Source organism: Sphaerodactylus townsendi, linkage group LG15, assembly GCF_021028975.2.
Source record: "Sphaerodactylus townsendi isolate TG3544 linkage group LG15, MPM_Stown_v2.3, whole genome shotgun sequence".
In the NCBI taxonomy this organism is placed as follows: Eukaryota; Metazoa; Chordata; class Lepidosauria; order Squamata; family Sphaerodactylidae; genus Sphaerodactylus; species Sphaerodactylus townsendi.
In genome coordinates, this window is record NC_059439.1 from 33,161,536 (window position 1) to 33,173,401 (window position 11,866).

The 11,866-nt window shown below is 49.0% G+C and overlaps 1 protein-coding gene across 1 annotated transcript in view; it reads left to right on the forward strand.

The window, feature by feature from the left end:
• Positions 1-11,802, forward strand: part of TEP1 (telomerase associated protein 1) — a 77,601-nt gene extending 65,799 nt beyond the window's left edge. The window contains exons 37-47 of the mRNA XM_048516757.1: positions 1,182-1,308; positions 1,896-1,963; positions 3,283-3,415; positions 4,028-4,167; positions 4,704-4,822; positions 4,907-5,056; positions 5,536-5,650; positions 6,719-6,821; positions 8,904-9,025; positions 9,114-9,218; positions 11,251-11,802. Of these exons, the coding sequence (XP_048372714.1) occupies positions 1,182-1,308; positions 1,896-1,963; positions 3,283-3,415; positions 4,028-4,167; positions 4,704-4,822; positions 4,907-5,056; positions 5,536-5,650; positions 6,719-6,821; positions 8,904-9,025; positions 9,114-9,218; positions 11,251-11,385 (1,317 nt within the window). The 3' untranslated portion in view covers positions 11,386-11,802. The remainder of the gene's footprint in view (positions 1-1,181; positions 1,309-1,895; positions 1,964-3,282; positions 3,416-4,027; positions 4,168-4,703; positions 4,823-4,906; positions 5,057-5,535; positions 5,651-6,718; positions 6,822-8,903; positions 9,026-9,113; positions 9,219-11,250) is intronic.
• The last annotated feature ends 64 nt before the right edge of the window (positions 11,803-11,866 follow it).

The following is an 11,866-nucleotide window of genomic DNA, read 5'->3' on the forward strand; positions in this document are numbered from 1 at the left end:
GAGATCTTTAATTGGTACTTTTTAGTGTGAGTCGGGTAATTTCAAGTTCAAAGACCTTTATTAGGCATTAAAACATAGCAGAGCTAAGTAATCCAAATACAGTTTTACAAGATAAAACAGGTACTCCTGTTTCAAAAATGCATACATCAGAGCGAAAGAGGAGACCAGGAAATTATTTCGTAATAGTGAGCAAGAATTTGGCCACTATGTCCAGTTGCTTGGGATTCTCTGTATTCAGAAGATAGTTCAATTTAAGATTAAAAAGGCTTGGATGGACCAGTAAGGGATCCCCTAAAAACAGGTTTGGTCTAAAATCGTTAAATTTTGGACAAACTAATAAACTCTGCTCCAATGACCTCTCAGCGGTTTGACAGCATTCACAGCTCCGCTTTTGCTGTGAAGGGGCCGTGAATCCCTCTGGGGAAAAGCTTAGTGCAAATGTGTTGGTTCTCGCTCTGGTCAATAGTCAGCCTCAGCTTAGGGTCAGACAAGATGTTTAACCATGCAGCTGTCTTGCATTTCCCGGCATGATGTTAAAATGGGAGGGGAGAGAACAAGCTCCTTCCTTTACTAACTAGATGTTGGTGTTCCTGATCGAATAGCCCCACCTTTGATACAACGCTGTATCTCAGCTAGGAGGAAGCATAAGGAGCTGGTCCCAAGAAAGACCCAGGGAGGAAATCTTTGATTTGATATTTATTTATTTATTTATTTATAATTCCACTTATATACCGCCCTCCCCCGGAGGGCTCAGGTAGAAGATAGAAGATATGAGGTAGAAGATATGAGCCCACCAGGTAGAAGATTGAAGTTCGTGGAGGGTGCAATAAATGAGACTGTTAGGGTTGTTAAGGAAACATAAGTTTAATCCAAAATTTAAAGGTGGCCCACCTCATGCTTTTGTTTCCAAGAGGTGTAATCCTGCCTTGAGGCAGAGGGATGGCGTAGGGTGGCATGCAATGGGGGACCCCAAAAAGCTTATATAAAAATTTAGATTGTATTCGCTCCAAGGATATATGCCAGGCTTCGATCCATAGGGAAACCCCATAGAGAAGTTGTTGGGACACCTTGGCATTAAATACCCTTAGAGCAGCCGGAATGAGTCGGGTAATTGTCTTTTACGGAATTCAGCTCTTGTGTTCAACCTCGTCGCATACATGTCTGTCTCTTGGTTATGGCAGAGTGATCATGTGATCTCCGTGGACAGGGAGGGGATGCTGGTGGCCTGGGACCTCCAGGGAGTGGAGAAAACCCGGTTCCTGGCTCACCCGGGTCGGGCCAACCACTGTGCTGGCTTCAAGGATCAAAGTAAGAACGACTTCCTGGTGTGGCTTTGGAAGCCTGGGAGAGGGGAGTAGGCTCCGATACTGATGCTCCCATTTGTCCTGCGGACAAATCCCAAAGTGTGCTAATATCTGGATTAGTTCAGCTTAAGGTGTTCAGTGTAAAGATCTGCGCGTTCACCAGAAAAGGCATCTTCAGTTTGCCAGCCATTGAACTCCAGTCATTCAAGCAGCTTTTGCATCACCTTAAATCTAGGCAATTTCAGAGAGCCAGCGTGGTGTAGTGGTTAAGAGCAGGTGCGCTCTAATCTGGAGAACCGGGTTTGATTCCCCACTCCTCCACCTGAGTGGCAGAGGCTTATCTGGTGAACCAGGTGTGTTTCCGCACTCCGGCATTCCCGCTGGGTGACCTCGAGCTAGTCACAGATCACTCAAGAGTTCTCTCAGCCTCACCTACCTCACAAGGTGTCTGTTGTGGGGAGAGGAAGGGAAAGGAGCTGGTAAGCCACCTTGAGTGTCCTTGCAGGAGAGAAAGGTGGGGTATAAATCCAAACTCTTCTTGCTTGCTTGCTTTCTACCAGCACAAAGTCTTCCTTGTTCTCCTTTCAGGAGGGGAAGAAGCATTGATGTTGGCCGCAGCTGGTTCCGATGGGACCGTGAAGCTTTGGAAGCCCTTGACGGTGAGAGGTGGGGGAAGGGGGCTGGCGACACACAGGAAGTGACGCAAACAATGTGAACACAATCCACATCTTGGCAATATGGCTCATTATTATATAGTTGACCTAAAATGTAATTATGTTTAATTTCATGTTCTAAGAAGAGATGCACAAGGTAGAAGGTAGAAGGAAGATAGAAGGTAGATAGGTAGAAGATAGAAAGAAGGCAGGCAGGCAGGCAGGCTGTGGCGTAGGAGGTTAAGAGCTCGTGTATCTAATCTGGAGGAACCGGGTTTGATTCCCCGCTCTGCCGCCTGAGCTGTGGGAGGCTTATCTGGGGAATTCAGATTAGCCTGTACACTCCCACACACGCCAGCTGGGTGACCTTACTAGTTCAGGGGTAGGGAACCTGCGGCTCTCCAGATGTTCAGGAACTACAATTCCCATCAGCCTCTGTCAGCATGGCCAATTGGCCATGCTGGTAGGGGCTGATGGGAATTGTAGTTCCTGAACATCTGGAGAGCCGCAGGTTCCCTACCCCTGGGCTAGTCACAGCTTCTCGGAGCTCTCTCAGCTCCACCCACCTCACAGGGTGTTTGTTGTGAGGGGGGAAGGGCAAGGAGATTGTAAGCCCCTTTGAGTCTCCTGCAGGAGAGAAAGGGGGGATAAAAATCCAAACTCCTCCTCCTCCTCCTCCACTTCTTCTTCCTCTTCTTCCTCTTCTGGGAGGCAGGCAGGTAGGTAGATAGATGGATGGATGGATGGATGGATGGATGGATGGATGGATGGATGGATGGATGGATGGATGGATGGATGGATGGATGGATGGATGGATGGATGGATGGATGGATGTATGTACACACACCCTGTTTCCCCGAAAATAAGACAGGGTCTTATATTAATTTTTGCTCCAAAAGATGCATTAGGGCTTATTTTCAGGGGATGTCTTATTTTCTGCACCACCACCCCCACGTGACCAGATCAGCTGAGCCAGGGAATCTGTAACTAGGGCTTATTTTTGGAGTAGGGCTTATAATACAAGGATCTTCCAAAAATCCCAAAAAATCATGTTAGGACTTATTTTCAGGGTAGGTCTTATTTTCAGGGAAACGGTATCAGGTACATATATATATTCTCAACATATAGAAACATAAAAAGAAATAACAATAAACACCTCACCCTACCTGTCCAAAACATAAGCATGAAATATGGATTGTTATTTTTCCTCTGCTGTGTGGAACCACGGGAGAGCAAGAGAAGGTAGCATAGATTCCTTCTCTCAGCTGTCCCTCCACGCTCCCCATGATGCAGACACGTCACAGTGTCGCCCTTCTGATTGACAGATGGCCCAACCCGATGTCTTTTCTGGTCACTCCTCCGCTGTTTGTGGCGCTGCGGTTTCTCCAGCGTCTTCCTCCTTCCTGACGATCGCTGAAGACAAAACGGCCCGGCTGTGGGACCTTCGCAGGAAGGACGGTTAGTAGCCAGATTGCTTGTACAACTGCTCTCCAGGGTTTGTGAAAAGGCCAAACGTCCACAACAGGAGGTTTCAAACCTGGAGCCTCCCCGCTTCTAAAATTTACTAGACTCCACCCAGAGGTGGGATCCAGCAGGTTCTCACAGGTTCCCAAGAGTAGGTTACTAATTATTTGTGTGTGCCGAGAGGGGGTTACTAATGTAAGTGGATTTTGCCTCGCGGATTTTGCCTTTGCTACGCCTCTTCTCTCAGCAGCAGCGCACAGCACTTGAAGCCGCTTTAGCAGGAGGTGCACCGGGTACGCGCAGCCTCGCGCCTGGCGCGGCATTCGCTTCCTAATTCCTTGGTAGGACCTCCGCGAGCTGCCGGGCGGCCCCTTGCCACAGCCCTCACTTTGCAGGAATGCCCCCTGCCTCCAGGAATGCCCACCACGCCCCCATCATGCCCTGCCCATCCCCATTGGCGCTACGCCACAGTTTGAATCCCACCACCATGGGAACCTGTTACTAACATTTTTGGATCCCACCACTGCCCACGTTCTGCCCACTGATCGTGTGTTTTTCAAAATTACGAAGTGATAATCTGACAGACAGGGCCTTGTTCCCTGGCAGGTGGCGTCAAAGGTCTTCCACAACACTGTGGGATTATCACAGCTCTGGCCTGGTCCCCAGAGGGGGAGTTTGCTGTGTCCGGTGGGGAACGTGGAGATCTGACATTGTGGCAGGAAGGCCGGGCCTTGGCAACAGTAAAGGTAACGTGCTCACCGGGTGATGGTGGCAGCTAGTGTTAGTTAGTTAGTTAGTTAGTTAGTTAGTTAGTTAGTTAGTTAGTTAGTTAGTTAGTTAGTTAGTTAGTTAGTTAGTTAGTTAGTTAGTTAGTTAGTTAGTTATTGGGTTTTGTATACCGCCCTACCCCCGAAGAGCTCTGGGCGGTGAACAACATAAATCACATATATACAATAACCCTTAAATACATTAAAACAATTTAAAACGTGTTCCCTCCGCATGATAAACAAAAAAATCTGTGTGAGGTGCAGGGGGACCATAAAATGCATAAAACGCAAAGCAGATTTGCCAAGATAAAAGGATGCCGGGTGGGGCGGCTCTCAGGTTACCTTCCTGGGAACAAGAAGCAAAAACGGAACCGTGCGCAATGGAAGGCAAAACAAGAGGCAAAAATGGAACCGGACCAACTTCCGATCCTCTAGTATCTCAGAGGTGCGTGACGGGAACGCAGTTCTTGGACCGTGATGCTTTTACACCTCTCTCTTTTCTCCCCGCCTTCCAGGTTGGCTCTCGCTGCATCAGCGCCTTGGCCTTCACCTCGCCCCACACGGTGCTCGTAGCCTCCGAGAAAATCAGCCTGTGGGACGTCAACACCAGCAGATGTTGTGATGGGATGGACGGGTAAGGCCTGGCAAAGCAGCCCCGGCGTCCTGGTGTTTGCCTGTCTTTGGCGTTAGGTCTGTCTTACACATGCTTCCTCCCCAGTTTAAAACACAGGAAGGTCCTGAAATCGGCAGCAGATGCTATGGTGCTCTGCGCGTACACACCCAGTCCTGGCGGATCTGTAGTTCTTGGTCTGAACAACGGAGACTTGCTGGTGCTCAAGGCAAACACCGAGGATTTCTGGAACATCAAGTAAGTGGGAGTGAAGCACAGTGGTGGGATCCAAAAATGTTAGTAACAGGTTCCCATGGTGGTGGGATTCAAACTGTGGCGTAGCGCCAATGGGGATGGGCAGGGCATGATGGGGGCGTGGGCGGGCATTCCGGAGGCAGGGCATTCCTGGGCGGGGCTGTGGCAAGGACGCAGCCGCTGCGCCGGTCCTGGGGCGGGAAACGAATGCACGCAGGCGCAGGCTGCCACGCACGCCGGTGCACCTCCTGCTAGACTGCTTCAAGTTCTGTGCGCTACCCCTGAGAGGAGGGGCGTAACTAAGGCAAAAATCACGTGGCAAAATCACCCATTAGTCACCCCCTCTCGGCACACACAAATAATTAGTAATTTACTCTTGGGAACCTGTGAGAACCTGCTGGATCCCACCTCTGGTGAAGAAGCTCTGGGGGGAAATGGGGGGGGGGAGATCTTGTCACTCCTCTTCCTTCTCACTCCCCCAGGGACAAAGAGGATGACTGGACTTATGTGGGCCAATTGCCCTTTGACATTTCTGCCTCTGAGGAGGGCGTCCTTCAAGTCTGGAACGCTATGAATTCGCCTTACTTGTTCGAGATGGTGAGTGGCTGCGGCTGGAAGCCAGGGGTCCTGCCCGACTCTTTGGCTGCCCGAATCTTTGGCTGCCCGAATCTTCGGCTGCTTTAAAACTGGCTGGCCTCAAGTTCCTGCACAAACTGGGCTTCTTCTTGCAACAGCCAGCCAGTTCTAAAACTCCCAACACATGAAGCTGCCCTCATTGAATCAGACCTTTGGTCCATCCAAGTCAGTATTGCCTACTCAGGCTGGCAGCTGCTGCCCAAGGATTCAGGTAGAAGTCCTTCACGTCCCTTCTTGTCCGGTCCTTTTAACTGGAGATGCCGAGGCGCGAACCTGAGACCTTATGTATGCCAAGGTGATGCTCTTCCGCTGAACTGTGGCCCCTTCCCAAGAACAAGGATGGGTCCAGCCAGATTTTTTTACCTGCTCAATTTTTCCAAGTTCTTCTCATTACAGCGCATGACCAGTGGTGGGATCCAAACATTTTAGTAACGGGTTCCCATAGTGGTGGGATTCAAACTGTGGCGTAGCGCCAATGGGGCTGGGCGGGGCATGACGGGGGGCGTGGCCGGGCATTTCGGGGGTGGGGCTGTTGCAAGGACACAGCCACTGCGCCGGTCCTTGGGCGGGAAACGAATGCACGCAGGCGCAGGCTGCCACGCACGCCAGTGCACCTCCTGCTAGACTGCTTCAAGTTCTGCGTGCTACTGCTGAGAGGAGGGGCGTAACTAAGGCAGAAATCACGTGGCAAAATCACCCATTTGTAACCCCCTCTCGGCACACACAAATAATGAGTAACCTACTCTCAGGAACCTGTGAGAACCTGCTGGATCCCACCTCTGCCTGTGACCCATGTAGCACTTTTCCACCCTGGGCATAGCATAGCCTTTTTGAGTGGTCAAAAGGGGATTCCTCTTCCACACTTCGCCAGTGGGAAATCCAGTGGGATCCCTTTTCTGGCCAATCCGTGCACGTGATTTCCAGAAATCGTAAAGCAATCTTGCTGTAGTGTTAAATTTCTTCTGTCAGGGGGCCTGATCTCTCCTTTCCTCACCAGATCTGTGTGTGTCCCCCTCTTTTGTTTCTTAGAGGATGACCCAATCGGGGGAGCTGAAGGACATAGAGGGGAACTTCATACCTTGGGAACCGAAGAGGCCATCAAGCTGGGTCACTGCAGCTCGGTTGGTCAAGGGTAAGGCCGGGGTTTTTCTATCTGGGGACATGAATTGTTCCTATGGTAGATAAACTTCTGCTCAAACCAGGCTTTGTTTTGAAAAGCAGAGCCTTGTAGCGGAGACAAGCAAATCCTGGCTGTTTAAACACCCTAGAGCCGTGGTGGTGAACCTTTGGCACTCCAGATGTTATGGACTACAATTCCCATCAGCCCCTGCCAGCATGGCCAATTGGGGCTGATGGAAATTGTAGTCCATAACATCTGGAGTGCCAAAGGTTCGCCACCACTGCCCTAGAGGAGCCTTTGTGATGGTTGGCTCTGGGAATAAAAGCAGGCACATTTAATATAAACATCTGGGGGATAATAAATGTGTGCTGTCACATGGAGGGCCCAGGCTCGCCCAACCTTGTCAGATCTGGCTTGTGAAACTTTTTATTTATTGTGCTCTCCCACACAATTTTTAATTCCATTTGAGCAGGGTCGCATGGCCCACTACTTCTATTTTCTAACTAACCCCTGCTCAAGGAGAGCCCTCACAATTGCTAGATTCAATGTTATGCCCTCTGCCTTACTACATGGCAGGTTTAATAACCTGGAAAAAATCTAAAAGGTTGTGTAGCTGTAATTCGAAGGTAGTTGAAACATTGGCTTACCAGCTATTACACTGCACTAAATTTGCTAGAATTAGATCCAAATATGTCAATCTACACCCTCTCTTCCATTCTGAGTTAACAGATTCGATTAGATTATCTCTCTTGTTGAACAATTCTGATTCTGTTTTTTGTGAAGAGGTGGCTCGCTTTGTTACGGAAATAACTCAGAGCCAGTAATAATATGTATATATCTGAGGTTATCCTTTTTGCCTTTTAAAATTTTTATGTTTGCTGTGTTTTGTTACTGTTGTTCTATGTATGCCAATAAAGGCTTGGCTTTGCTTTGCTTGTGAAACAGGGTAAACCCTGGTAAGTATTGGGATGGTTGGCCGCTAAGGAAGTCCAGAGGTGCTAGGCCAGTGGTGGCAAACCTTTGGCACTCCAGATGTTATGGACTACAATTCCCATCAGCCTCTGCCAGCATGGCCAATTGGCAGGGGCTGATGGGAATTGTAGTCCATCACATCTGGAGTGCCAAAGGTTCGCCACCACAGTGCTAGGCTGAGGCAAGCAACGGCAAACGCCTGTGTTCATCTGTTGGGTGACAGCCAGCGTGGTGTAGTGGTTAAAAGCAGGCGGATTCTAATCTGGAGAACCAGGTTTGATTCCCCGCTCCTCCATCTGAGTGGCAGAGGCTTATCTGGTGAACCAGGTGTGTTTCTTCACTCCTATATTCCTGCTCGGTGACCATGGGCTGGTCACAGTTCTCTCAGAACTCTCTCAGCCCCACTTACAAGGTGTCTGCTGTGGGGAAAGGAGGGAAGCTTGTAAGCCACCTTGAGTTTCCTTACAGGAGAGAAAGGTGGGATGTAATTCCAAAACTCTTCTTCTTCTTCTAAAAACCCTTCCGAGTTGCCATAGGATTTGATGGCCCTTTTCATCAACAGATAAACATGCAGTTAGGTTCTTCTTAAGCTACCATCATTTGAGTAATTGGAGCAGTTAGTGGGAGGCTGGCTGGCACAATTTAAGGCCAGCTACGTGTAAGACTCTGCAAGAGGTGGCTGGCATTGCTTGGGTCGTTGGGAAGGAAGGGTACCTGGGTTGGTTAGGTGGCAGATTTAGATTAGGGACACTGGTCAGTTTAAGAAGAAGAAGAAGAGTTTGGATTTATATCCCCCCTTTCTCTCCTGCAGGAGACTCAAAGGGGCTGACAATCTCCTTGCCCTTCCCCCCTCACAACAAACACCCTGTGAGGTAGGTGGGGCTGAGAGAGCTCTGAAGAGCTGTGACTAGCCCAAGGTCACCCAGCTGGCGTGTGTGGGAGTGCACAGGCTAATCTGAATTCCCCAGATAAGCCTCCACAGCTCAGGCGGCAGAGCTGGGAATCAAACCCGGTTCCTCCAGATTAGATACACGAGCTCTTAACCTCCTACGCCACTGCTGCTCCCTTAAAAGGGAAGAGGTGGGTGGAACAGCCTTCAACTCTTGCCTCCTTTTCCGACAGATCAGTTCTTGTTCTACGCTGACTCCGAAGGAGACCTGTGGACTCAGACCTCGCGGCAGCAGGAGGAGGAGGAGGAAAATCAAGGCCGGCTTTTTGAGCTTCAGGCGTGGCAGAGGAGGAAGGTGAGGCGGAAGGCGTGCAAGAGGAACAAACTGGAGTGTAACCTCTCCATTCCTAGCAATCTCAGCCTTGTGTCTGTTGTCTTCTTAGATTCACAATGACAAAATCACAGCTTTCCAAATCGTCGGGGACAAGATTATAACAGCATCCCATGACCGGGATGTGAAAATCTGGGACAGCGGCACAATGAAACTGGTGAGTGACCTCAAACAGGAGCAAGGCCCTAGGGCCGTGGTGGCGAACTTTTGGCACTCCAGATGTTATGGACTACAACAACGCAAGCCTTTATTGGCATATAAAACAGGACAAAATTTTAAAACAAAACAAGGTTAAGAAATGCAGTTAAAATTACTAATTTCCAGTATAAAATTTGCAACAGTTTCACAAAAGAGCACATCAGAGCTGTCCAGGAGATTGGGTATCTTATAACACTCATGCCACTGAGAACATTGCAAGAAAATGGAATTCATGTATTTCCTGCGTATCTTATTGTATTTAGGGCATAGAAACAGAGAATGGTCAAGTGTTTCAACCGTAGTCATATCACATGAACAAACTCTTTTAGAACGTTCCATATTCTTAAATCTTCCCTCCAGCAGAGCTGATGGCAGCACATTACATCTTGCAGTAGCCAAGGCTCTCCTAATGTTATGGACTACAATTCCCATCTGCCCCTACCAATTGGCATGGCCAATTGGCCATGCTGGTTGGGGCTGATGGGAATTGTAGTCCGTAACATCTGGAGTGCCAAAGGTTCGCCATCACTGCCCTAGGGAAGAGTTGCCCTTCGTCCAGCCCCTTTCACAGTTTCTCTCTGCACAGGTTGCATTGTTAGGGTATTCAAACCAGCGTCAATCCTGGCTAGTTCTTGGATGAGCAACCACTAAGGAATACCAGGGGTGCTGTGCAGAGGAAGACAATAAATCGCCTCTTGTCGGTCTCTTGCCTATGAAATCCCTACTGGGTTGTTGCAAGTCGGCTGTTGCAAGTTGACGGCATTTGCAACATAGGAACAGTATATGTAGAAGATGATTTTGTATTCAAACCCCACCTTTCTCTCCCGTAAGGAGACTCAAGGCGACTCACAGCCAATCATGTGGAGGAGTGGGGAATCAAACCCGGTTCTCCAGATTAGAATCCACCTGCTCTTAACCACTATACCACGCTGGCTTTCACCCAAAAGACGAACACAGGCGTTTGCCGTTGCTTGCCTCAGCCTAGCACCTCTGGACTTCCTTAATGGCCAACCATCCCAATATTAACCAGGGTTCAGGAAACGAGCTTCCAGACTGTGTAGGATGTTATTTACGAAGCAATGCTTAGATGTGGCTTTTGCCCCCACCCTCTCTACCACCCTTGCCTGGGGGCTACCACAGTACCAAGCCATCTTAGAACATAAGAACAAGCCAGCTGGATCAGACCAGAGTCCATCTAGTCCAGCTCTCTGCTACTCGCAGTGGCCCACCAGGTGCCTTTGGGAGCTCACCTGCAGGATGTGAAAGCAATGGCCTTCTGCGGCTGTTGCTCCCGATCACCTGGTCTGTTAAGGCATTTGCCATCTCAGATCAAAGAGGACCAAGATTGGTAGCCATAAATCGACTTCTCCTCCATAAATCTGTCCAAGCCCCTTTTAAAACTATCCAGGTTAGTGGCCATCACCACCTCCTGTGGCAGCATATTCCAAACACCAATCGCACGTTGCGTGAAGAAGTGTTTCCTTTTATTAGTCCTAATTCTTCCCCCCAGCATTTTCAACGAATGCCCCCTGGTTCTAGTATTGTGAGAATAGCTGTCAGGGAAGGACAGCCCCTACTTCTTGTGTGTGCATCCGTGCTGTTCTAGGTTCGCTTAGAAATTTGCCAACTTGTTTGGTCCTCATCCCAAACTTACTTCACGCAAAACTTCACACTTTTTTCCGAAGTGGTACACGAATGTCTGGACTGTACCACTTCACTCTGTAGCGGGGTGTGTGTGTCCATATTTGGTGTCCTTTTTTTTTTTCCTTTCCAGCTTTTAAAAGCACAGGCTAGCCATCTCTTCCCTCTGCTTCCTGCGTGCCTATGCAGATATAATTTTAATGGAGAAAATTTAGTCCTGTGTGACCTCACCACTGCCTGCAGCTAACACTACGTCCTGTTCCGATCCGAGTTTTATCATTTGTCCACATCTGAGTTTAGCCCTGTCCTTATTCAAAACATATCAATTTGTTTCCCCGTCTGGTCTACAGCTGGGTCTGTTCCGATGCCATGCCCCCGTCTCTCGCCTGGAACCTTGCCCCCGGCGGGACCCTTCGCCTCTCCTCATGGTGGGTGACACCCTTGGCAACATCTACTTCCTGGAGTGGAGCAGCCTCAGCGCTTGAAAGGGAAGAAGAGACACTGCAGCCTTTTCTTGCCCACACAAGCGACAATCCCGGCTGATCCCCTGCTGCGTTCCAGTTCCAGCCGTTCCGCAAATCTGGCTTTGACAGGCGAATATAGAACATGTGCACAAATTGGATCTTGGTTGGTTGGGTGGTCTGTTTTGCAGCCCTACAGCTCAAAAAAACAAGGACGACAATACTGTTGAAGTATTGAAGACGGAGATGGCGGAAATGAGTGAACACTGCTGTCTTTAATGTCAGATTTGTTCTTTTTTGTGCTCTTGCACTGTTGCAGACAAGTGGAAGGCCATTGTATGCAGCCGATTTGCTAGTGCTTGATGATATGAATGCTGTTATCTTGCAGTCTGTATACAAAATGTAAATAAAACAGTCTACGGCAAATTGATGGGCAGGAAATTCACGACCAAGGTATTTCTTCTCACTGTTTGTCACTTCTACCGTGTTTCCCCGAATATAAGAC